The sequence below is a fragment of the Cetorhinus maximus genome, chromosome 18, assembly GCF_964194155.1.
Source record: "Cetorhinus maximus chromosome 18, sCetMax3.hap1.1, whole genome shotgun sequence".
In the NCBI taxonomy this organism is placed as follows: Eukaryota; Metazoa; Chordata; class Chondrichthyes; order Lamniformes; family Cetorhinidae; genus Cetorhinus; species Cetorhinus maximus.
In genome coordinates this window covers 29,641,631-29,669,046 of record NC_135896.1, presented here as the reverse complement: position 1 = coordinate 29,669,046, position 27,416 = coordinate 29,641,631, and the positions used below count along the sequence as shown (strand labels likewise).

Genomic DNA, 27,416 nt, shown 5'->3' with positions numbered 1-27,416 from the left:
GCTTGCTGGTATCGCTGCTGCTGGATGCCACAGATCCCCTATAGATGGCGTCAGATTGAAAGTCATGTCAGAATAGGAGAAATCAGTGCTCCCGCTAAATCTTTGAATAGTTTCCAATTCAGTGGTGAGCGCCTTCCCTTTCTTACTAACTTAATGCCCTGTATTTTATGGTCATTGTAACTCATTGCAGTTACATCAAATTATGCTATTCTTTTCAAATCACTGCTTTACTTTCTTTCCCAAAAGATACGTTATTTATTTTTTAAAAAACACAAAACACACCTAAATCTCCAATAGTACTAATGAAGAAATATAGTGCCCATTAGTCAAAAGATTTTCTTAGCAGTGAGCCAAAAAAAATCATTCTAATTTGGTCTGCTGGAAAGATAAAAGAAAAAAAAATCTTGTGTTGGTGGTTTGGAGAATATTTTTCAATATTATGATTCAGAAAACATATAAAGATACAAATTCGAAGCAGGAGTAAGTCATTCGGCCCCTCGAGTCTGCTCCACCATTCAATAAGATCATGGCTAGACTGATTGTGACCTCAACTCCACTTTCTTTCCTACCCCCATAATTTTGGCTTCCTTGTCAATCAAAAATCTATTTAAGTCAGCCTTAAAAATATTCAATGACTTTGTCTCCACCACTTTTGGGGGAGAGGGCTCCACATACTAATGACCCTCAGGAAAAAAAAACTAATCTCCATCTTAAATGAAAGACCCCTTATTTTTAAACTCTGACCCCTAATTCCAATCTCTTCCACAAGGGGAAACATCCTTTCAGTACCCAGACTGGCAAGTCCCCTCAGGATCTTGCATGTTTCAATAAGATCGCCCCTCATTCTTCTAAACACCAATAGATACAGGCCCAATCTGTTCAACCTTTCTTCATAAGATAACTCCCTCATTCCAGGAATCAGCCAAGTGAACCTTCTTTGAATTGCTTCTAATGCAATTATGTCCTTTCTTAGCTAAGGAGACCAAAACGGTACACTGTACTCCAGAAGTAGTCTCAACCAATGCCCTATTCAACTGTAGCAAAACATCCTTACTTTTATATTCCATTCCTTTTCCAATAAATACAACATTCCATTTGCCTTCCTAATCACTTGCTGTACCTGCATATTAACTTTTTGTGATTCATGTACCAGGACCACATCCCTCTGTACCTCAGGATTCTACAATTTCCCCCCAATTAAATAACATGTTGCTTTTTTATTCTTCCTGCAAAAGTGGACAAGTTCACATTCTCCCACATTATACTCCAAATGCCAATTTTTGCTTACTCACATAACCTACCTATATCCTTTTGCAGATTCATGGCCTCTTCACAACTTACTTTCCTATCTTGGTGTCATCAGCAAATTTAGCAACCAAACACTTGATCCCATCAGCCAAGTCATTAACATAGGTTGCAAATAGCTAAAGCCCCAGCACTGACTCCTGTTGCACTCCACTCACCACATCTTGCCAACCTGAAAATGACCTATTTATGCCTAATCTGTCTCCTTCCTGTTAGTTAACCAATCCTCTATCCATGGTAATATGTTACCCCCTACACCAAGAGCACTTATTTTGCGTAGTAATCTTTGATGAGGCACCTTGTCATATGCCTTCTGGAAGTCTAAGTACACCACATCCACAGGTTCCCCTTTATCAACTTTGCTGTTACTTCCTCAAGTTTCCTGTTTTCTGTCTCCCCCCTTTCTTGAATGGAGCAGCTACATTTGCTATTTTCCAATCTGATGGGACCTTTACAGAATCTAGGGAATTTTGGAAATTAATAACCAATGCATCTGTTATCTCAGCAGCTATTTCTTTTAAGGTTTTAGGATAAAGTCCATCAGGACCTGGGGGCTTACATATGAACATACAAATTAGGAGCAGGAGTAGGCCATTTGGCCACTTGAACCTGCTCCGCCATTCAATAAAATCATAGCTGATCTGATTGTGGCCTCAACACATTCCCACCTACCCCCAATAATCTTTAACTCCCTTGTTCGTCAAGAATCTACCTATCTCTGCCCTAAAAATATTAAATGACCCTACCTCCGCCACTATGAGGAGGAGAGTTCTAAAGGCTCGCAGACCACAGAAAAGAATTCTCATCTCCATCTTAAATGGGAGGCCCCTTGTCAGCTTTTAGTTTTAATAATTCTCAGTACTTTTTCCCTAGTGCTTGCAATTGTTTTAAGATCCTCCCTCCTTTCACTTCCCGCACACTTATTTCCAAGAGATCTTATTTGTATCCTCTACAGTGAAGACAGATGCAAAATATCTGTTCGATTCATCTGTCATTTCCTTATTTTCCATTATTAATTCCCCAGATTCACTCTGTGGAAAACCAACATTCGCTTTCCTTACTCTTCCTTTTTAAATGGCTTACTTTCTGTTTCAGATTTCTAGCTAACTTCCTCTCCTACGCTAATTTCTCCCTCATATTTTTTAAGCCATTCTTTGATCCTTTTTTATATTCTGCCCAATCTTCTAACCTGCCACTAATCTCTGTGGAATTGTACGCTTTTTCTTTCAATTTGATACAATCTTTATCTGAAATGTGAACTTACAGAAAAATATTTGACTTTCTAAATATTTCCTCCAAGAATAGTCGGTGGCATTAATGTTTCAGAATAAAAAACACACAATTTCAGTTATACTAAATATTCATGTTGTGTATTTTCTTTGTGACATAATTTTTTTCAGTTATACTCTTGTCAAAAAATGATAAAATACTGAACTAAAATATTTCCTATTCATTAAAAGCTACTGGACAATATTATTCAATGAACGACAAAGGAAAAAAGCTAATACTCACCAGTGAAGACACATGCATCAGTTTACATAAACAATTTAAATGTTTTCACTAAAAAAGATTTATTCTGCCTTGGGATGTAAGCATTGCAGGAAAAGCCAGCAGAAGTGCCGAGCCTATGATCCATCTCAACCTCCTTCAGAGATCCCCAGCATCACAGATGACAGTCTTCTGCCAATTCAATTCACTCCAAGAAATGGATGAACACACTGGATATTGCAAAGGCTATGGGCCCTGACAATATTCCTGCAATAGTCATGAAGACTTGTGCTCCAGAGCTTGCCAAGCTGTTCCAGTACAGCTACAACACTGGCATTTACCCAGCAATGTGGAAAATTGGTGGGTATGCGCCTGGTATGTCCTGTACATAAAACGTAGGACAAATCCAACCTGGCCAAATACCGCCCCATCAGTCTACTCTCGATCATCAGTAAAACGGTGGAAGGAGTCATCATTAACAGTGCTCTCAAGCAGCACTTTCTCAGCAATAACCGGTTCACTGACGCCCAGTTTGGATTCTGCCAGGGTCACTCAGCTCCTGACTTCATTACAGCCTTGGTTCAAATATGGACAAAAAAGCTGAACTCCCAAGGTGAGGTGAGAATGACTGCCCTTGATATCAAGGCTGCATTTAACCGAGTGTGGCATCAAGGAGCCGTAGAAAACTGGAGTCAATGGGAATCAGGGGGAAAACTCTCCACTGGTTGGAGACATACCTAGCACAAAGGAAGATGGATGTGGTTGTTGAAGGTCAATCATCTCAGATCCAGGATATCACTGCAGGAGTTCCTCAGGGTAGCGTCCTTGGCCCAGGCATCTTCAGCTGCTTCATCAATGACCTTCCTTCCACCATAAGGTCAGAAGTGGGGGTGTTAGTTGGTGATTGTACAAAGTTCAGTATTATTTGCGATTCCTCAGATACTGAAGCAGTCCATGTTCAAGCGCAGCAAGACCTGGACAATCTCCAGGTTTACGCTGACAAGTGGCAAGTAACATTCAGGCCACACAAGTGCCAGGCAACAATCATCTCCAACGAGAGAGAATCCAACCATCACCCCATGACATTTAATCGCATTACCATCTCTGAATCCGCCACTATCAACATCCTGGGGGTTACAATTAACCAGAAACTGAACTGGGCTAGCCATATAAATACCGTGGCTACAGGAGCAGGTCAGAGGCTCAGAATATTGTGGCGACTAACTCACCTTCTAACTCCCCAAAGCCTGTCCATCATCTGCAAGGCATAAGTCAGGAGTGTGATGGAATACTCTGCAGTTGCCTGGATGAATGCAGCTCAAACAACACTCAAGAAGCTGGACACTATCCAGGACAAAGCAGCTTGCTTGACTGTGTGTATGGGGTACCATTCACTCCCTCTACCACCGATGCACGGTGGCTGCAGTGTGTACCATCCACAAGATGCACTGCAGAAACTCACCAAGGCTCCTTAGACAGCACCTTCCAAACCCACAACCATTACTATCTAGAAGGACAAGGGCAGCAGATACATAGGAACACCACCACCTGGAAGTTCCCCTCCAAACCACTTGCCATCCTGACTTGCAAATATATCACCGTTCCTTCATTGTCACTGGGTCAAAAATCATGGAACTCCCTCCCTAACAGCACTGTGGGTATAACTACCCCACATTCACTGAAGCAGTTCAAGAGGGCAGCAAACCGCCACCTTCTCAATGGCAATTAGGGATGGGCAATAAATGCTAGCTTAGTCAGCGACGCTCACATCCGATGAATGAATAAAAAAAAATGATCCAACAGCACTGGAAGAACAGCAACATAGTTTCAAATCAGGATGATGTGTGCAACTTGGAGAGGAACTTGCAGGTGGTGATGTTCCAATGCATCTGCTTCCCTTGTCCTTCTAGGTGATAAAAGTGCGTGGATTGGAAGGTATTGCTCAAGGAGCTTTGATGAGCTGCTCCACTGTCTTTTTTAGATGGTGCACACTGCTGCCACAGTGCAATTGTGGCGTATGGGGTGCCAATCAAATGGGCTGCTTTGTCTTTGATTGCGTTGAGCTTCGAGTGTTGTTGGAGCTGCAACACCAGGAAAGTGGAGAGTATTCCACCACACTACTGGCTAATGCCTTGGAGATGGTGGATAGGTTTTGGGAAGTCAGGTGGTGAGTTACTTGCCACAGAATTCCCAAAGTTTATCCACCATCTACAAGGCCTGCTCTTACAGCCACAATATTTACAAGTCTAGTATAGTTCAGTTTCTGGTCAATGGTAACCCCCACAGGACGTTGATGGTAGGGAATTCAGCACAGGTAATGTCAGTGAATATCAAGGAGGTGGTTAGATTGTCTCTTGTTGGAGATGGTCATCACCTGGCACTTGTGGCATGAATGTTACTTGCCACTTATCAGCCCAAGCCTGAATGCCATCCAGATCTTGCCGCACACATGCACAGGCTGCTTCAAACATCTGGGGAGTTGCAAATTGTACTGAACACAATGGAATAATCAATATCGCCACATCTGACCTTATATTGGAGGGAAGGTCACTGATGACGGTGCTGAAGATACTTCGGGCTAGGGCTTAAACCATGAATAATTGCAAGTTATCAGTTAATACCTCAAATTACAAGTAGTTTTCAACACACATTGCTGCCTTTGCTTCAGATGTTATAAACCTGTAGCTACAAAGGCAAAAAATTGATAGCCGTCATAAGCTTCAATGATGTCAAAATTGAAATCTCAAAGTAAATTTGGAAAGTTTGTGGTGAGACATCTGCATCTGACACCAAACAATGTACCCTTTGAAAAAACTAGTCTCGCATAAAAACTATATTTATCGTGTGGTACCTTTAAATTTGTGCAGTCTTTAATACAGAACAAGAGCTGCACAGTACTCCCAGGCAGCTGTGCGTGCATGCAGCTTAGCACAAACATTGCTGCTGAGATATTGCAGGCCTGTTCATACTTCACCAATTTGAGTTTGTCACTAGAAGCTGTGCTACCGACTCCACAAATAATGAAGGCCAGCAGTTATTGCCCAAATTACTTTCTAATCCTGATTCTGTTAAACTACTCAAGATTTAGTTTTAAGAATCCAGTAATTTGAAAGAATCAGTAGCCCAATATGTGGTTTAAATTGATTGTTTAAATCAACGCATGCTCACTGTTGCTTAAATACACTTCCCCTGATATTTTAGTACTATTTGTAAACAGATACATGCAAACTCAGCAAAACACCATTTTGCCAATATGCCATTTTTAGCATGTGACTAATGTTGGTTCAGTGGATTGAACACAGTTCCGTTCTTCACATTCCTCTAATAACACTTAAAATGTTGAATCTCCAATCATGTGTCATTTGTTAATCGATCTAGAAGAGTATAGTAGAAATGGAGCACTTTTTGGCCTGAGTGCGTGAAGAAAGTTTTAGTTGCTAAAAGCAGATCATTTCTGCTTCAACAAATCCAACAACAAAATTATTTTTTTTATATTAATTCACAGGACGTGGGCTTCGCAGGCTGGGCCAGCATTTAATGCCCATCCCTAGTTGCCCTTGAAAAGGTGGTGGTGAGCTGCCTTCTTGAACTACTGCAGTCCATGTGGTGTAGGTACACCCACAGTGCTGTTAGGAAGGGAGTTCCAGGATTTTGACCCAGCGATAGTGAAGGAACAGTGATATATTTCCAAGTCAGGGTGGTGAGTGACTTGGAGGGGTGCTTCCAGGTGGTGGTGTTCTCATCTATCTGCTGCCCTTGTCCTTCTGGATGGTAGTGGTCGTGAGTTTGGAAAGTGCTGTCGAAAGAACCTTGGTAAATTCCTGCAGTGCATCTTATATTTGAAACATATAAGATTCTTAAGGGGCTTGACAGGGTCGATGCTGAGAGGTTGTTTCCCCTTGTTGAATAGTCTAGGACCAGAGGGCATAATTTCAGAGTAAGGGGTCACCCATTAAAAACAGATATGAAGAGGAATTTCTTCTGAGGGTAGTGAATCTGTGGAATTCATTACCACAGAGGGCTGTGGAGCCTGGGTCGTTAAGTATATTCAAGGCTGAGATAGACAGATTTTTAATCAGTAAGGGAATTGAGGGTTATGGGAAAAAGGCAGGAAAGTGGAGTTGAAGATTATCAGATCAGCCATGATCTCACTGAACGGTGGAGCAGACTCGATGCGCCGAAAGGCCTACTTCTGCTCCTACGTCTTATGGTCTTATGTAAATGGTACACGCTGCTGCTACTGTGTGTTGGTGGTGGAGGGAGTGAGTGTTTGTGGATGGGGTGCCAATCAAGCGGGCTGCTTTGTCCTTGACAGTGCGAAGCTTCGAGTGTTGTGGGAGCTTCACCCATCCAGGCAAGCGAGGAGTATTCCATCACACTCCTGACTCATGCCTTGTAGATGGTAGACAGGCTTTGGGGAATCAGGAAGTGAGTTACTCCTCACAGGACTCCTAGCCTCTGACCTGCTCTTGTAGCCACAGTATTTATATGGCTAGCCTAGTTCAGTTTCTAGTCAATAGTAACCCCCGGGATATTGATAGTGGGGGATTCAGTAATGTAATGCCATTGAATGCCAAGGAGCAATGGTTAGATTCTCTCTTGTTGGAGATCGTCACTGCCTGGCACTTGTGTGGCGCAAACGTTACTTGCCACTTGTCAGCCCAAGCCTGGATATTGTCCAGGTCTTGCTGCATTTGGATATTTGCTTCAGTATGAGTCGCCGCAAATAATACTGAGCATTGTATAATCAGCAGCAAACATCCCCACTTCAGACCTTATGGTGGAAGGAAAATCATTGATGAAGCAGCTGAAGATGGTTGGGCCAAGGACAATACCCTGAGGAACTCCTGCAGTGATGTCCTGGAAGTGGGATGACTGACCTTCAGCAATCACAACCATCTTCCTTTGTGCTAGGTATGAGTCCAACCAGTGGAGAGTTTTCCCTGATTCCCATTAACTCCAGCTTTGTTAGGACTCCTTGATGCCACACTTGGTCAAATGCAGCCTTGATGTCAAGGGCAGTCACTCTCACCTCAGGAGTTCAGCTCTTTTGTCCATGTTTGAACAATGCTGTAATGAGGTCAGGAGCTGAGTGTCCCTGGCAAAACCCAAACTGGGCGTCAGTGAGCAGGTTATTACTAAACAAGTGCTGCTTGTCAGCGCTGTTGATGACCCCTTCCGTTACTTTACTGATGATCGAGAGCACTGATAGGATGGTAATGGGCTGCGTTGGATTTGTCCTACTTTTTATGTACAGGACATACCTGGGCAACCTTCCACATGGCTGGGTAGATGCCAGTGTTGTAGCTGTACTGGAACAGCTTGGCTAGAGGTGCGGCAAGTTCTGGGGCACAAGTCTTCAGTACTATTGTCGGAATATCGTCAGGGCCTTTGCAGTATCCAGTGCCTTCAGCCATTTCTTGATATCACATGGAGAGAATTGAATTGGCTGAAGACTGGCATCTGTGATGCTGGGGACCTCCGGAGGAGGCTGAGATCGATCATCCACTCAGCACTTCTGGCTGAAGACTGTAGCAAATGCTTCAGCCTTATCTTTTACACAGATGTGCTGCATTCCTCCATCATTGAGGATGGGGATATTTGTGGAGCCTCCTCACTCAGTGAGATCTTTAATTGTCCACCACTATTCACGACTGGATGGCAGGACTGCAGAGCTTAGATCTGATCCGTTGGTTGTGCAATCACTTAGCTCTGTCTATCACTTGTCGCTTAAACTGTTTGGCACGCAAGTGGTCCTGCATTGGAGCTTCACCAGATTGACACCTCATTTTAGGTTTGCCTGGTGCTGTTCTTGGCATGCCCTCCTGCACGCTTCATTGAACCAGGGTGATCCCCGAGCTTGATGGTAATGGTAGAGTGGGGATATGCTGGGCCATGAGGTTACAGATTGCGTTTGAGTACAATTCTGCTGCTGATGGCCCACAGCGCCCTCATGGATGCCCAGCCTTGAGTTGCTCGATCTATTCGAAATCTATCCCATTTAGCACAGTGGTAGTGCCACACAACACGATGGAGGGTTTCCTAAATGTGAAGGCGGGACTTCATCTCCACAACGACTGTGTGATGGTCACTTCTACCGATACTGTCATGGACAGATGCATCTGCGGCAGGCAGGTAGGTGAGGATGAGGTCAAGAATGTTTTTCCCTCTTGTTGGTTCCCTCATCTGCTACAGACCCAGTCTAGTAGGTATGTCTTTTAGGACCGAGCAAGCTCAGTCAGTAGTGGTGCTACTGAGTCACTCTTGGTGACGGACATTGAAGTCCCCCACCCAGAGTACATTCTGCGCCCTTTCCATCCTCAGTTCTCCCTCCAAGTGGTGTTCAACATGGAGGAGCACTGATTCATCAGCTGAGGGAGGGTGGCAATCAGGAGGTTTCCTTGCCCATGTCTGACCTGATGCTATGAGACTTCATGGGGTCCGGAGTCGACATCACATCTGAAAACCGAAAGTATCCGAATGCCAAAATGCAATTGGCCCCAGGGGTTTCGGATAACAGATACGCGACCTGTATTATGAGTGTAGAAGATCAGGAGTGAGAAAAGGCCACTGTCCATAAAAAAGGTAGAACAAACTTGCATTTATACAGCTCCTTTCAGGAACTCAGGACATCCCAAAGTACTTAACAAATGAAGTAGTTTTGAAGTGTAATGTAGGAAATGCAGCAGCTACCTTGCATGCAGCAAGGTCCTACAAACAGCAATGTGGTAATGGCCAGATTGTGTTTTCTCGTCAGTAATGTTGGTTGAGGTATAAATGTTGACCAGGGAAGAACTCCAACTATCCTTCAAGATGCCATATACTACTGCAACTCAAAATCACACAATAGTACATTTTATGGTCCACCCGGGGGCATCAAACCTACTCCATCCAGACTGTATGTTTATTTTTTCTATAATGGACTTTGCTGTTAAATGGGGAAGCCCATCATATAACAATGTGTCATGCTGGTTTTTTTTTTTATACACAATGGCCCAGAATTTGTGGTCAGTGATAGAGTGATGGCATTTGTCACTGACCTCAGGAAAAGCTGCTCACTGCGATCTAGCAATCTCTGTAGCATGGATTTAATCTTTCATGACATTAATTTGATTCTTGCGCCGAGTCAAGGGATCGCCAGGCATCAGCAATGCAGGTTAAGTAGCCAATCACATTGAAGAATTCTCACAGATAGCAAACAAGGCAGTAAAATGCACTGATAATCCTTTACATTCATTAATTTTTCAGAGCGTGAAATAAATGGTTGGGGCATGCACATTAAAAGCTGAAATATTAAGCAAGCTTAAAATTTTATACTGAAGAACATGGGACTTTTTTTCAGAATGGAAAAATCTGACATTACACAAGTATATAATTAGTTTTCCAGGGCCAGAGAGGTTCTTCATCAGTAGTTAAGGCTTAATACACTGTTAAAAACCCAGTTACACCTCATTAATAAGGGTGGGCCAGAAATCAGAGTTCTAAATTGGGGGAAGGCCGATTTTAATAAGTTCAGATATGATCTGGCCAGAGCAGACTGGGAGCAGCCACTTTTAGGTAAATCTGCATCAGAGTAGTGGGACTCATTCAAGAAGGAAATAGGGAGTACAGGGCCAACATATTCCAGTAAAGATAAAAGGCTGGGACCAACAAATCCAGGGAACCCTGGATGTCGAAGGGTATACAGGTTTGGACACAGAGGAAAAGGGAGGCTTATGGCAGATGTCAAGGGCTCAAAATAGATGAAGCCCTAGAGGAGTATAGAATGTGTGGGAAACTGCATGGGAGACTAATAACGAAGGCAAGAGGCCATGGGATCCAAGGCAATTTGGCAAATTGGATCCAGAATTGGCCGAGTGGCAGTAAGCAGAGGGTGATATTCGAGGGGGTATTTTTGTGACTGGATGCCTGTGTCCAGTGGGGTTCCACAGGGATCGGTGTTGGGTCCCTTGCTGTTTGTGGTATATATAAACGATTTAGACATGAATGTAGGAGGGTTGATAGGTAAGTTCACGGATGGCACGAAAATTGGTGGGGTGATAAATAGTGAGGAGGATAGCCTTAGGTTACAGGAGGATATAGAAGGGATGGTCAGATGGGCTGATCAGTGGCAAATGGAATTTAATCCAGATAAGTGTGAGGTGATGCACTGGGACAGGACAAACAAGGTACCGGAATACACGATGAATGGTAGGACCCTGGGAAGTACTGAGGATCAGAGGGACCTTGTTGTGCATGTCAACCGGTCCCGTAAGGTAGCGGGACAGATAGATAAGGTGGTTAAGAAGGCATATGGGATACTTGCTTTTATTAGCCGAGGCATAGAATATAAGAGCAGGGAGGTTATGCTGGAACTGTATAAAACGCTGGTTAGGCCACAGCTAGAGTATTGCGTGCAGTTCTGGGATCCGCATTATAGGAAGGATGTGATTGCATTAGAGAGGAGATTTACCAGGATGTTGCCTGGGCTGGAGAGTTTTAGTTATGAGGAGAGATTGGATAGACTGGGGTTTTTTCCCTGGAGCAGAGGAGATTGAGAGGGGACATGATTGAGTTGTATAAAATTGAGGGGCATAGATAGGGTAGTCAGGAAGGAACTTTCCCCTTGGTGGAGGGATCAATAACTAGGGGGCATAGATTTAAGATAAGGGGCAAGAGGTTTAGAGGGGGTGAGGGGAAGAATCTTTTCACCCAGACAGTGGTGGGGATCTGAAACTCACTGCCTGAAAGGGTGGTAGAGGCAGAAACCCTCATAACATTTAAGAAGTATTTGGATGTGCACTTGCGATGCCATGGCATACAAGGCTTTGGGCCTACTGCTGGAAAATGGGATTAGAATAGGTAGGCACTTGTTTGACCGGTGCAGACTCGATGGGCCTAAGTGCCTTTTTCTGTGCTGTGCTAGACCTCTATGACATATGGTACATGCTTATGAACAGAAAAATGCACATGCAAACAATTCTGATATTAATGTAGGTTCCCCACCCCAAAAGAACTACTTGCTTGGCAACTCTAACACAAAACTAATCTGGTCATTTCATATTGTATGGTTACTGCAGGGATAGAGTAAGGAAACAAAACACTTTTAATCACTAGGTTTTTTTCCTTCTGGTAATCAAGAGAATAACCAGCTGCAGTTAACATGTTCAGAGTTAAACCATAACCAATAAAAATTTACATAGCAAGGTTATATAACTGATGCATTACCAACAAAAACTTATAAACCTACTGTACACAACCAGAGGGACTGAAAAAAGTTAACTGGCAACTTTGTCACCCCCACCATTTCTAAGAGTTAGATTTGTTTGTGCCAACATTCAACCTGATCTTTCCAAGACTTCATCTTACAGAATATGCTGGGAGACATTTAAAATAAAAGTTACTGATCAATAATATATTTTCCAGTTTTCATGTAAAAAATATTATCCTCTTAAAGATCATTAGATTATTAGAGCATGAATTCAATAAGAACTACAGGCAATCAGCTCCCAATAAAATAATTTCTACTTACTGTCTGGAAAGAAACCCCAGCTCGCTGGTAGATCAATCCATCGCCATTTACTTAAGTGAAAATAAACCCTTCTAAAACTATAGAAGCACATTTTTAGGAGCTTTATTGGCTTGGTAAATATATAACAGCAATGTTTAAATTCTAAAACAAATCCAATTACTGTTTCTCAATGAAATCAATAGTGGCCACAGTTCATGATAACATTACTAACACACCAATTTACGCTGTTTAAGACACTGATGGAATTTACTGGGCTTACCCAAAATTTAGTTCAGCATAGCATTCTAGTTTTGAAGTGATCTTTGAATTTATCCGTCAATTATTTTCCCAACAAACATGTTAGCAAGTCTTATTGGCATCCTCAATATACAACCAGGTGAGGACAGGTAGAATGGTTCCGTTCTTTCCCTGCTCTACATTTGACTGCAACAGTTTAAAAAAATTGATATGCTTGCCAATTCAGTGAGTGCTATGACTATTAAAGTCATAAAGAAATAGGTTTCCTTGAGTTTCTAAAAAAAATGTATTATACTTAACCTGTCTAAGAAAAATAATAAAAACACGCCAACTTTCTCTCACACAAGTAGATTACACAGAGGGAGGATAGATGAAGCAATTTCAGGCCCAGTATAGTTAAAGAGTTTATGGCTCTTGAAGGCTGGTGACTTGGCTGGCTTCAGGTTGAACTTAGTGGTCCTTCTGGGTTTGGCTTCGAGATGGTTAAAAGATGCAGACCGGTGACTTAGCTGTTATTCTGGATTGTTAATCGTCCAAATGATTATGTCTCATGGTTTGTCTCCACCCAGTTGAGTACCCAGATGGTTTTCTGGGTGCTTTGTTAATGGGGTAGGGGATGGCTTCCATTCATGCTACTTCAAGGCAATTGTTCCTGGTGAGGGTTTGCAGGTCGTCTCCATTTCAATGGTTTAGTGGAAGTTCAAGTACAATACTGGGAGTTTTAGAGGGGATCAAATTTCACAGGTTGCTGTGGAGACAAATTCTTGGCTCCCAGGCTTGTACTATGCAAATTTTTGTTACTGCATGGTTGCATGCCTGTAATTGTGTCCACAACTCATGGGTTCAATAGTTTTGTTTCTGGTACATTGATACATCTTATTTCTAGCGTGCCAATGGGTGATAAATTGTTTTTGAGCCCTTGTGAGGCATCCAGGTTCTATTCCTGCGTTTTGACTTTAGCGGGTTCTGAAGCTGAATTGCTATGTTTAGTTAGATTTGAATTTAGAACCCAACCATTTGATCTCCAGTGGCTAATTCCACACTGATTTTACTTGCATTCCCTTTTTGGTTTCGACGAATGTTGTTCATTTGAGGGTGCATTACCTTTCCTTTGGGGAATGGGTTTTCCCCAGTATGTCCCATGTCCTCTCTGACACTACTGCCTGCAGATGGCTGCCCAGCTTCCACTGCACATCAACAATGTGAAGCATCTCCCTCACTTTCTGTTGTACTGTTTGGGAACTTTCCTGGTCCCTATTTAAATCTTGGAAGATGATCTCTGCTAACCATACTTCTGTTGCATTCCCTTCAACCTCTGCTGCTTCTGTTACAACACTGTTGCTTTCCTCTGACTCTATTTTTGTCTCTAAATTCCATGAGCTCTATTCTGGCCCCTTTAAATTCTATCGGCTTTCCTGTAGCCTCCTTAATCTTTACTGGCTCGATGGTCTTCTGTGGGATCTTTGGGACTCCCTCAGCCCTCTGTGCTTGTGCAAAATTTTGCTTGTTTCCCTCAGTCCTCAGCATGTGGCTGCCCTGGACTCTTTGGGGATAATACCTTCCAACATGCTAAGTCATTACCTCATAAAAGGTCCACCTCCTGTATGGGAGCACCCCCACCGTTACTAGCTCGCTGTACAGGTATATCTTTATTAAAAGAACCTCCACATATTCCCCAGTAAGTCCCTTAATCAGCACATGCCCTCTCCTGCCGCAAGCAAAGTTTGTAAACTGACAGTATCTCCAAGAATGCTGGTCTCCTTTACTGGCCTCTTAGAAAAACTAGGGGTCATTTGCCCTTTAAAGAATAAATCCTGATAGGTATTCTGGCCCTCTGCCGCATTGGAACATAGGCTTAAGACTTTCACGGCTACGGACACTGTCTTGACTGCAGCGTCCCAGTGATCTTTTGACATGCCAACAATTCTTCCATGCTGAAAACACATTAGGTAGACCCCTGCAGGTTTACCATCTTGGTTTCTTCTTTTAAAAGTTGGGGACTGATCAATTTTTCCTCACTACTTCCCTTTACTCTCAAGCCCGTTTTATTTTCATCTACGCCCCCTCTTATCTCTCCTTAGCTTGTAGGACTACCAGATCCTAGTTTACATTAAGTTAGAGGTCTGTGTGTTAATCCATAGTCATCTGCTATGATGACTGTATCTGGCTTTGGAAACTCTTCTTCCACATGGGTCTTTATGGAAATGGAAAGCGAGCTTTTGCACTCCAAGGAGAATCACATCTGAGGTTCTCATAGGTGGAATCTATCTTAAGCACCCATATCCATTGGTTGAAAGCAAGTTGCTTAACCCTTTTAATTCAATGCAAGTTTGCTCGGGCCGTTATCAGAAAGTTCATAGTTTTTGGCAGTGCGCCTCTGGTAACAGCTCATATACTCAGGATAGCATTTTTGGTCATCTCTGTCTGACAAAACATTCGTATGACAATAGGAAATAAGTCTCGTGCTTTTCCTGTTAATATGCTGCGCAGTAAAAGGAGCCAAACCTCCACTGGCCTCTTCAGCTTCTTTGCAAGCTTTTCCTATGAGGGAAAAAATGTTTCCACATCCTTCTCAAACTTCAGTATCAGTTGTGAGTACTTTAATATCTCAACAGTTGGTCCTGGGCGAGAGTTGTTTTTCCTCACTAAAGGCATCTTCACAGTAGACCTTCCCCTACTCAACTCAAGCTGTCTTAATTCCCTTCACAGCTTTTCCCTGGAAAGCTCGTTCTTTCTCCCTTTCTTGGAATTCTCCCTCTTTCCTTTCCTGTGTCTCTTTTTTCTTGGAGTTGTATTTCCCCTTTTTCTTGTTTCCCTCTTTCTACTTTTTTTACTTCTCTCCTATCTTTCTCGCTCTCTTTTTTTCTTGCTTGCAACTCTAGCTCTAGTCTCTGCTGCTCCAACTGCATTTTTGATAATGCTAGCCTGCCCATTTCAGATTCCATGCTTGTCTCCTGTTCTTCAGGTTCAATTGAAAAATGCTCAGGCCACAAGTTTTAGCATTTCAGGCAGACACTTATCTCTAAATGCCTAGCTACATTTTTTAACTCTTCAATAGATAGGGCTTGTAAACTGTCCCAAATTATTTCACTCTGTTCCAGGAAGGTACTGGCCTCAACTGTGGACATTAAGTATTCTTGTGCTGCAAACCACAAGAAAACATGCATAAAAGTTTTGAATATATTTCTATGGAACAATATGACCGCGCTTCCACTTTCTCCTTTGTCTGAGAGTCCATTATCAGGCCTGATGCCCCAAATTTCAAATACAATCAGGTGAGGATAGGTGGAATGGCTCCCAATTTCCCTACTTTTTCTTAGAAAAGGATAAGCCAGCCAATTGAGTGCTTAACTGTGTACATGCTGTGACTATAAAAGACAGACATAGTTCCTTGAGTTTTTAAAAAGAGAATAGTATTTATTGCACTTAACCCAGTCTAAGAAAAATAATAAAAAGTCTCCAACTTTCCACACACACACACACACACACACGAGAGGATAAAGCTAAGGGTAACGTTGGAGACTTGGCTGGCTTCAGGCTGAACCCAGTGGTCCTTCTGGGTTCAACATCAAGGCAGTTTAAAGATGTAGACGGGCAATTTAGCTGCTTTTCTGGAGATAGCAGCTGCTGGGTTGAGTTTGTTATAAAGATCTCTACTTGTGGCACAAGGATAGTCAAAATCGGCAGAGTTCAAAACTTGGAAGTTTGATGGTGAGACAGGCAGAGGACCCACTCAGGTTCTTGCTTCTTCAGTGCAACATTTGCTTCTGCACTGATCTGCAGGAAAAACAGGTGCTTAAACAAAAAGGGCTAGCTAGCTTGGCACATGACACTTTCCAACTGCACAGTGACCTAAATAGATCATGGATTAGAGTTGCCTGGCTTACATGATTAGATTATACGTTCCTTTCATAGCCAGAGTCCCATTGTCCAAGTGATTGCAGCTAATGGTTTGTTTCCATCCAGTTGAGTAACCAGATGATTGTCTGGGTGCTTTGCTAATGGGGTAGGAGATAGCCCCATTCATACTCCTTCAAGGCAGAGTTGTTTCTGGTAAGGCTTGGCAGATGGGAGGCTTCCATTTCAATGGCTTTGGAATGTCAAAGGTACAGTGATGCAAATGTTCAGCCATCTTTGACTGTGATTTCAAGTCATTGGAATGTGGCTTTAGTATTTTTTTTTAAATCAGTTAGTGTCTTCCAGCCAGTAAATTCACAATGTTATTTTTTTTATATAAAGCATGGTTTCATAAATGCACTAATCCTGAGTGTACAAGGGAAATATAAAATTTGAAGGACGTAATAATGGAAACCTAATCCTAAATAAAACTACTTTTAAAGCAATTATTTTTAGCTCAAGCGTAAATATTTTTACAAACATTAAACCTTTTAGCTAATAAATGGCTAATATTTAATAAATTGCTCATCAAAATGTGAGTGTGAACACCTTGACAACAGCAGCCAATTTTTAATGTGTTCTGCCAGTGTTGCTTAGATACAAATGAAGCACTCTATAGCTGCACTGACTAAACTATTTCCAACAGAGGTAAAAAAAAACAATGTCCTGACCTTCAGAGTATTGTTTCAGGTTATAATTATTGGTAATAGATTTTAAAATGGCAAAGTCAATTTAAAGCTGCAACTTTAAAAAAATGCTTCACCATCTACATTTAAAACTGATGAAAAATGTAATAGCTGACGTACACACACACATACAACTTAATTAAAACAATAAGAAGTCCTCTTTTATACATATATTAGCAAATCAAAGGCTTTTGTGTTTCTGCTCAACTACAGCATGTTCCTGTTCATCTGTATTTTGCTGTTGGCAAATGCAATGTTTTTATGTTTATAGGATTTCCTATATTTTACAGGGAAAAGCCCTGCTATACAGATACAGGGTGGAAAATAAATAAACAGAGCAACTGACAATACACTTCTGCAATATTATAGGAGCTAAAATTGACAACCAATTCCATTAGCCCCACATAAAGTATAAATGCACTCATTAATTTTTTCTATATTTAGCTTTTTGTAACTTTTAGATATTACTGCTGTGTTCCCATTGCTGTTGTATCAACTGGCCATGAGGAGGTGCACGCCATCACCTCATCCTTCAGCATCACTTCCTTGTAAGGGTGCACCCTCCCTCTAAAGCAGTGGTGGGCAACCTGCGGCCCATCAGGGTTCCGAGTGCGGCCCACAAGACATTTTGTTGACTGTTGCTTATGCGCTGGGTTGCCAGATTCCACCAGTTTCCATCCACGTAGTTTTTCCTACTGGTAATACTAAAGTGGTATGCACATAAAGTAAGGGCACGTGAAGTGAGGTGCATGCTGATTGCACACAACATTGACTGCGAAAGCTGTGCATTCCCTCTGCGTCCAATCAAAGCACTGCAGACTTTTTCTGCTATGGGACACATTAATGCGAGACGCACAACAGACTAACGGATGGAAACCTCAGTGCTGAATTGCAAAGCGTTTGCAAATCCCTGAGTCCTAATGTGTGGAGAACAGATCCAGAGCTCACATGGAATATTATGTAAGGTAAGTGTAAATATTCCTTTTGTTTTTACCATTTGAAGTTGATGACAGTTCTATTCAGATATGAATGATTAAGCATTTTCTATAATTTATGAAATATTTAGCATGTATTAAGTGTATTTAATCTTATTCATGGGGTCATGGTTAGTGCACATGCCTGGTTTCAATCTTGCGACCTACTGCAATTAAGGAGGGCAACTCATGCAGCCCATTCATTAGCCTAAGTTGCCCATCACTGTTCTAAAGTCTTCCTGAGACTGAGAACTGTGTGGGGAGAAAATGGTACTATGTTCTACTACCCCACAGCCGAATGAGCTCCAGCATCGACAGGCAACGTAAACTGGTCATCCGATTTTTGACTTACATTTCTGGGTTATTTCATCCTTCTATTCCAAATATTTCTGGCTTTTATATTTACACTACACAAATTCTAGCTTCCCAGGGTCCTTACTGTGCACAAGCAGGTTGCCACGCTTGCCTAGAATACAACAGTGATGGCACAAGATTAGCAGGCAAAGCTGTAGCTGAACAGTGTGCTGCCTTTAAAGAATGGATTGTTGACATACAGTCAAGTTATAATCCCACAAAGGGGGATGGGTAGGGCAAACAAATCCAGAGCCCCTGGATGATGAAAATAAGATGAATCAGAAAAAGTGTGCTTATGACAGCTGACAGGTGGATAATGTAATTGAGAACCAAGCCGAATATAAAAGATTCAGATGGAGTTTGAAAAAGCAAATAAGAGAAGCAAAGAGAGTATAAGAGAAGAGAATGAGATGACATCAAAACTGGGTGGGAATGCAAGTTGTGAGGAGGATGCAAAGAGGTTTCAAGAGGACTTGGAAAAGGTTAGAACATGGCAAACGGAATATGTGAAGAAGTTATTCACTTTGGTAGAAAAAACAGAAAGGCAGAATATTTCTTAAATGGTGAAGGGTTGGGAAGTGCGGGTGTCCAAAGGGACTTGGGTGTCCTTGTTCATGAGTCACTAAAAATTAGCATGCAGGGGCAGCAAGCAATTAGGAAGGGAGATGGCATGTTGGCCTTCATCGCAAAGGAATACGGGTATAGGAGCAAAGATGTCTTGCTGCAGTTGTAGAGAGCCTTGGTGAGACCTCACCTGGAGTATTGTGTACAGTTTTGGTCCCCTTATCAGAGGAGGGATATACTTGTCATATAGGGTGTGCAACGGAGGTTCACCAGATTAATCCCTGGGATGACTGGATTGTTTTACAAGGAGAGATTGGGTCTGTATTCCCTAGAGTTTCAAAGAATGAACGATGACCTCATTGAAACTTACAAAATTCTTACAGGGCATGACAGGGTAGATGTGGATAAGATGTTCCCCCTGGCTGGTCAGTCCAAAACCAGGGGACATAATCTCAGAATAAAGGGGTAGGCCATTTAAGACCTAGATGAGAAGTAATTTCTTCACTCAAGAGGGTGGTGAATCTTTTGGAATGCTCTACCCTATAGGGCTGTGAAAGCTCAATCATTTCAAAAACAGAAATCGATAGATTTGGGGAGACTAATGAGATCAAGGAATATAGAGATAGCGCGGGAAAGTGGTGTTGAGATAAATGATCAGCCATGACTTAATTGAACGGCCGAGCGGGCTCGACAGGCTGAACGGCCGAGCGGGCTCGACAGGCTGAACGGCCGAGCGGGCTCGACAGGCTGAACGGCCGAGCGGGCTCGACAGGCTGAACGGCCGAGCGGGCTCGACAGGCTGAACGGCCGAGCGGGCTCGACAGGCTGAACGGCCGAGCGGGCTCGACAGGCTGAACGGCCGAGCGGGCTCGACAGGCTGAACGGCCGAGCGGGCTCGACAGGCTGAACGGCCGAGCGGGCTCGACAGGCTGAACGGCCGAGCGGGCTCGACAGGCTGAACGGCCGAGCGGGCTCGACAGGCTGAACGGCCGAGCGGGCTCGACAGGCTGAACGGCCGAGCGGGCTCGACAGGCTGAACGGCCGAGCGGGCTCGACAGGCTGAACGGCCGAGCGAGCTCGACAGGCTGAACGGCCGACTTCTGTTCCTATTGACAGCTAACATAAAAGAAATCCAAAAGTCTTCTATGTGTATATAAGTAGTAAAAGGGTGGTAAGGGGAGTAGTGGGGCTAATTAGGGCTCAAAAAGTAGATTTACACGTGGAGGCAGGTGACATGGCTGAAGTATTAAATGGATACTTTTCATCTGTCTTTACCAAGAAATAAAATGCTGTCCAGGTCATGGTGAAGAGGAAGCAGTTCGAACACTTGAAGGGTTTAAAATTAGTGAGGATAGGTTGTCCGTACGTAAAAGTTGATAAGGCAGCAGGGCCAGATAAGGTGCATCCAAGGATATTGAAGGAAGTGACAGTGGAAATTATGGAGGCACTGACCATAATTTTTCAGTCTTCCTTAGACTCAGGGGTGGTGCCAGGGGGCTGGAGAATTGTGAATGTTATACTCTTGTTCAAAAAATGGTGTAAAGATAAGCCCAGCAACTACAGGCTAGTCAGTTTAACCTTAGCATTGGGGAAGCTTTAGAGCTAATAATACAGGACAAAATTAATAGTCACCTGGGCAAATGCAGATTAATTAAGAAAAGTCAGTTTGGATTTAAGGGCAAATCGTATTTAACTAACTTGAGTTTTTAAATGAGGCAAGGGAGGGTAATGCTGTTGATGTGATGTACATGGGCTTCCAAAAGGCATTTGATAAACTGCCACACAACAGACTTGTGAGCAAAGTTAGAGCTCATGGAATAAAAGGGACGGTAGCAACATAGATACAAAATTGGTTGAGTGACAGGAAAGAAGGAGTAGTAATGAACGGCTGTTTTTTGACTAGAGAAAGGTTCATAATGGAGTTCCCCAGAGATTATTATTAGGACCTCTGCTCTTCCTGATCAATGTTAATAACCTAGACTTTTGTGCACAGGGGTACAATTTCAAGTTTCCTATCATCAGCAAATTTTGGAAGAACTGTGAACCACAAGGACGACGATGTAGAACTTCAAAAGGACATAGAAAGGTTGATGGAATGCGCTAACAAGTGGGAGATGAAATTTAATGTAGAGAAGTATGAAGTGATTCACTTTTGTAGGAAGAAAGCAAAGAGATAACATAAATTAAAATAATGTATTATAAATTAGAATTCTAATTCTAAAGGTGGTGCAGGAGCAGAGGGACCTGGGTGTATATGTGCATAAATCATTGACGGTAGTTGAACAGATTAAGAGAGCAGTTAATAAATCATAGAACATCCTGGGCTTTATCAAAAGGGGCACAGAGTACAAAAGCCAGGAAGTTATGTTAAACCTGTATAAATAAAAAATTGCTTTGGCCTCAAATGGAGTATTGTGCCCAGTTCTGGACACCACACTTTAGGAAGGACTTGAAGGCATTAGAGAGAGTGCAGAAAAGATCAATAAAGAATGGTTCCAGAGATGAGGGACTTGAGTGAGTTACATAGAAATTTGGGACTTTTTTCCTTAGAGAAGGTGGTTGATAGAGGATTTGTAGAGGTATTCAAGGTCATGAGGGGTCTAGGCAGTAGATAGGGAGAAAATGTTCCCATTGGTGGAAGGATAAAAAACAAGGGTACACAGATTTAAGGTAATTGGCAAAAGAAGCAACGTGATATGAGGAAAAGCTTTTCCACACAGCGAACAGTCTGGAATGCACTGCTTTAAAGTGTGGTGGAGGCAAGGTCGATTAAGACTTTCAAAAGGGAATTGGATCATTATCTGAAAACAACAAATTTGCAGGGCTACAGGGAAAAGGCAGGGAGTGACACTGGGTGACTTGTTCCTTTAGAGGCCCAGCACAGACATGATAGGCCAAACTGTGTCCTCGTGCTTTAACCATTCTATGATTCTCTGACACTTCAAAGTAATTAATTGGCTGTGAAACATTTTGAGAAATAGATTATTAAAGGCACTAAATAAATTCAATTTCTGCTTTGACAAGAGTTTAACAAAATTAAGTCATTCTAACTTCTCTGCTTAAATTCTAATAGTTATTTTTAAGACAAAGATTTACCATCAGCATATGTACCATAAGTCAAGTACAACACAGAATGGGTGGCCAGCTTATAAAAGATGTTCCTTTACATTATGCAATTTGAGAAAATGGGGCAGTTGTGGACAAAAACAGAATCCTCAGTTGTTAGCATTTTACAACAAATACCTGCCTGAGGCCCAGAAGCAGGTTGCTTTAAAAAAGTTATTTTTAGCTGTTGCAGTAGAGTTTTTCCAAGGACAGTGATTTTGCTCACTCTTATTTTGTTCCACATCAGTCACTTTTGATCTGTAGCTGGTATATACTTGCCTGGAATAAACTGCAGAACTCTATACAGTTTAGTGCCCTTTCAGCTTTATAGACCAGCCAATCGGAAATTTGCGCTGGACCAAAACTTGCTTACATAAACTATTTAAAATTTACAGCTGCACATTTATCACAAAATCCCTTTCAATGTTCTGAATTCAGGCCTGTTATTTTCAGATGGATTTTGGCATTGCTGCAGCAACTCTGCTGCCCAACCTCTATGCGCAGTTGTTCAGAAGATCCAAGTGTAACAATTTCTGACCACCAACCTTCTCTAAGGTCAGAAAAGGTTCTTAGCCCAGCAATGTGAAACCTTGTTGTTTGCCTGTTTAGGCAGGCTGTGACCTCAGCTTACTCGTGCATGGATTGAAATAGCAGTGTGTAGTCCAGCTTCCCTGATTAGCATTTACTTCTGTTGCTGGTGGTGATTTGTTTTTTGAACCATGACATGAAACCATCACTTCAGATGAAGCTCTGTGCTTCTGAAGACTTGCAGGGCTCAGTTTACATGACAGTGCTGGCTCTGAAGGCTGCACTATAATATAAATGGAAACATTAAATGTGGCTTTATGGTCAGATCAGCACACTGCAGAATCAACTGGGGTAAAAAACATAAATCCTTCAAAGTGCAAGTAGATAGAGACATAATAAAGACCAATAGATTTTGGAATTCTTATAACTAACATGAAGGAGCTAAATGGTTGAAGTATTTGGACAACATTAGGCCTAAATCACGTGTATCCTCCCTATTTTCTCCCCTCCCCTTCTGTAGGCTCCAACATGCTGGGTTGCAGTGATTGCCAGCAGGACTTTTGGCCACATATATCATATGCCATATCATGCCATGTTTCGTCATTGTTACATATCCATGCATAGACACTTTTGCAATCTGGACCATGACCTCCCTGTCTATTGCAGGACACGGAGTCCCATCGTCGATCTCCCAACTGCTTTCCCAGCCAAGGTCAGATCACCTGGGTCCTTCTCATACCTTGTTTTAGTACCAAACCTTTATCCACTCATCCATCAGAACAGATTGATTCATATCAAAATAAATAAGTAACCTGTCAGTCAGACATCAAAAAGGATGAAAACTATCCAAATTTCTATGAACGTGAAAAAAATGTTAAGTGTAGCGGAATTCAGGAAAGAATAGCAACTTAGTTCTACACTAAAGCCTATAATACAGGTAGATTAAAACGTGACAGCTTCTCTTGTTCTAAAGGAACATTTTTGTATGTGGTGAGACATGACTGACACTCATTCACAAGTGCTATAAATCAGTGGGGAAACTATGGTTTGCTGAAAACCTGGTCTTTCTGGAAACATGCTCTTTAACTTCGGACCCACTGGAACCAAACTGTTCTTATTCTGAATTGTTTACAACTGCTTTTGGTAAGGGTCAAAGCCATCTTTCAAGAGAAGAACAATGTACATGTGTACATGTGTGCGCAAAATTTGAAAACATAAATTAAACACATTCAAGAGGATGTACGTGCTTGCAAAATAAATGCAAGATGGAAAAGCTTCACCTTCCATCATTAAGGGACTCAAAACTTGGTTTCATCTCTAGTTTTTATACTGGATAGCTTTGCTAGCTGAAAAGATAATGAGAATTGCTTGGTGCTAAGGTAATTTCACCGATTACATTGGTGTTGCTTCTTTACTACCACAATCAAAAACAAATTCCACTCTCTGACTCTTTCCCAAGAGCCTCAACAAATTGTCTACAATCTATTAAAAGAACAGGCATTTCAATAATATTTCCAAATAGATTAGATATTGAATATGGCAGTGTCTGACGCAGCAAGGCCTAATATGTTTGCGACAAACTTTGGGGGATGCATAAACAGAATATGATCATCTGCTAGTAATGTCAGGCTAAATATTTCTGCACAAAGACTGGAAATTAGATTTTTGCAGTTTTTAGACCCCTCCTTCTACAGAATGACCATTGTGCACATAAAAACTGACCAACAGCAAAAATGCATTTTGCAAAATCTTAATAACCACTTAGGTAGAACAGTCACATTAGTTTTCTGTCACCAGTTACTCAATAAAACAGTTAATAGCTGCCAAACAGCAAGTCTAAAATTGTACATTTAAATTGAAAAGGTCTTTAAAAATACATTTGTACAGAAACTACTTAACAGATGGAATTTTTCATTAAGGATGTCCCACATTTTCATCTCTGATTATACATATTTATAAGCAAAAACTTATTTTGGCAAGTTAAGTTCAGTTATAATTTTATTTGTTCAGGTTTAGGATTTGCCAAATTACAAGGAGATCCAAGTTACAGTGCTTGAGCAGCACAGTAGCACAATAGGTTGCAGCACCAAGCAGTGGTGGGATGTGGGTTCTGCTTTGAACTTTGATTTCAGCCACAATTATGAGAACTCCTCTGTAGGTTTGTTGTCACCTCCATGTTACTTACATCAACCATTGAGAACAGCGCTGGCAATCACAGTATGTCCACAATTCAGTAAGATAGAATGATTACAATCAGTTTTCGAGCATTGTTAAATTTCATACCAAAAGCTTGCATCCACTTAGGCAACTTTGGAAAGTCAAAGACACTGAATTATTAATGCTGTACGCTTACGCATAATTTAAAATCAAAACTACATAATTTAACTTTTTCATATTATTCGCAACTCCGAATTTGCATGCTCCAAATCTTACCTGTTCTGCAGGAGCCGTATTTGAAAACCTAGTTTGCTGACCACACCTCCTGGTAACTGAGCTTGTGTGCTCCCACGGTAATTTATTCTTCCCTCGGCCAGCACTTAATACTCTTCTGAATGAGGTATATTCATCAGTACTGGGGCTAGGTGATCCATAGCCCAAAGAGTGAGCTTCATGATCACCGTGGTAACTGTGTGCACTTTGGGTTCTTCCACTCGCCAGCAGCCACTCAGTATCTGCTCCTAATGGCATCTGTAACCCTCTACCATGGGCAGAAGATGGCATTGGTATTGCATATTCCACAAGTCCTTGTGGAGTTAATTTTGGCAGGATTCTTCTTGCTAGTCTGGCTTGCACTGCAGCCATCACACCATCACCATCTTCCTGTAACTCCACAGTATCCACTGCCTTAACCAAGAACATTTTGTTAGAACCAAGGGATGAAGCCAACATGGCAAAAGCCTCTAAAGCTGCATGGCGGATCTTTCTCTTAGAGTCAGTTAATGCTGGTGCGACAACCTGGCAAAGACTGGGCAAATCAAAGTCTTCACTTGGATAAGTCAAAAGTGAAGCAATTATAATATTTAATATTTCTTCCCTTACTCTAGAATTTTTGTGTTTTATATTGTCAAGCAGCATATCAAGTACTTTTTGAGGACCAACCTGCTTCATTAAACCTATAAAGACTTTCATATATTCCTGTTTGGTGACAACTTTATTGTCACCTAGCACTTTTATTGTTGCAGATGTAATGGGTTTGAGATAATTTACCACACCATGATTTAGTTTAACTACCAACAAGTTGATGATTTCCAATGTACCGTGAACAACTTTAAAATTTGAGTCATCAAGCAAAGTGCATAAAAAGCCAATTAAACCTAAAATGGATGTAGAAGGCACAGTCATAAAATTAAAATCATCGACAACATTCTTCAGTTCTTCAACAGCATGCGTTCTACTCTTATAGTCTTCCCGGTCTAGAAGCCGGGCGTATAACTCTTGCGGAATTATTCGAAACTCCAGGTTACTATGATCCTTCGAAATTGGCCTGGAAAATTGGGAGGCATCTTCAACGCTGCCGATGGATCTACCACGAAATCCCGAACTGGTCTTAAAGGTTCTACTTTGTTCCAGTTCAGGTACGTTACCTCCATTTAACTTGGCTTGTGGTTCAAACTTTATTTCCATTAGTTTGTTATAATCTCTCCTAAGAGACGGTGGCAAACGTTTTAAGTACGAGTTAAATTCCTCTTCTCCGATGTGGCGTTTTATATGTCCCATAGTTGTGAAAGCTGAGAAAGGGTCATCCATACTATCACCACTTAGTTTTTTAGCTAAACATAGGGTCACGTCGAATAAACTGTCGTTGTTAAATTCCTTAGTGAGCAAAATGGGTAAAATAATAGTCGTTGCTTTCCTGACAACAGGATCATGGTTTTCCAGTCCATGCTCTATCAAAGCCCAGAAAACGTCCTTCGAGATCACAGAGTATTTCAAATATACATGCAAAGTTTGCACGACTTCTTTGCGCACAGTAGGGTTGTCGTCCCGCAGACTCCATATAAGCTTGGGTAGCACGGCAGCCCTACAATAATCCAGATCTGAATCCGATCCTTGAATAATTTCCGATATGAGCTGAATGCACGAGACTTTGACCTCCCTTCTGCCGTCGAGGAGCACTTCGTTCAAAGTTGAGAAGAGAGCTTTCTTGTTGCCAAAGACTAACCTCCCTGCGTTTTGCCTGACGTTGGCACGGAGAGCTTGAAGTGCCTCGGTGCGCTTGAGCGAAGTCTGGCTGTTGAGCTGCTGGAGAATCACATCATCTTCCATGTTGGCCGGCGCCGCGGCTGCTGGGCTGCCATTCCTCCTCGCCGACATCACGGCATCCCGAGTATCGCTGCTCCTGCAGGAGAAGCCGCCGCCGCCACCGCGGCCCGCCTCAATGCCTTCACTTCGGTCACCGGTCGAGAAGCGGTGCTGTTCGTGCTTAGCAAACGCCGGCCGCATCAACTTGGCAACCGAACCTGCCATCAAAGCTGCCGGGGAGCGGCGGCCGGCCGAGCCCTTTAAGCGACTGTAAACGCCGCCGTCTCCAGGGCTTCATCCCTTCCTCTCTGACGTCATTCAATCGTTTACATGACATTTGCCCCTTATTTACAATAATCACCGCGTTCACCTCCCGCCGCCGGTACCAGCTAGCGGCACAAACCTCACTGTCCTTCCCTCATAACAAACCGTCCCAGCCCCCCCCCCTACCCCAACACCACCGGGGAGCGGCGGCGGCCGCGCGCGCAAACACAGGCAGGGAGGCGCGCGCTGCTACCCAGCGCC

The 27,416-nt window shown here is 42.4% G+C and overlaps 1 protein-coding gene across 2 annotated transcripts in view; it reads right to left on the bottom strand.

Annotated features, from left to right (window-relative positions):
- togaram1 (TOG array regulator of axonemal microtubules 1) overlaps positions 1–27,344 on the bottom strand; it is a 148,165-nt gene extending 120,821 nt beyond the window's left edge. For both annotated transcript variants that reach the window (XR_013579446.1, XM_078562321.1), the window contains exon 1: positions 25,083–27,344. Coding sequence is in view for 1 of the 2 variants with exons in the window: in XM_078562321.1 (XP_078418447.1) it covers positions 25,083–27,116 (2,034 nt within the window). In the remaining variant the exon portion in view is untranslated. The remainder of the gene's footprint in view (positions 1–25,082) is intronic.
- Positions 27,345–27,416: the final 72 nt, after the last annotated feature.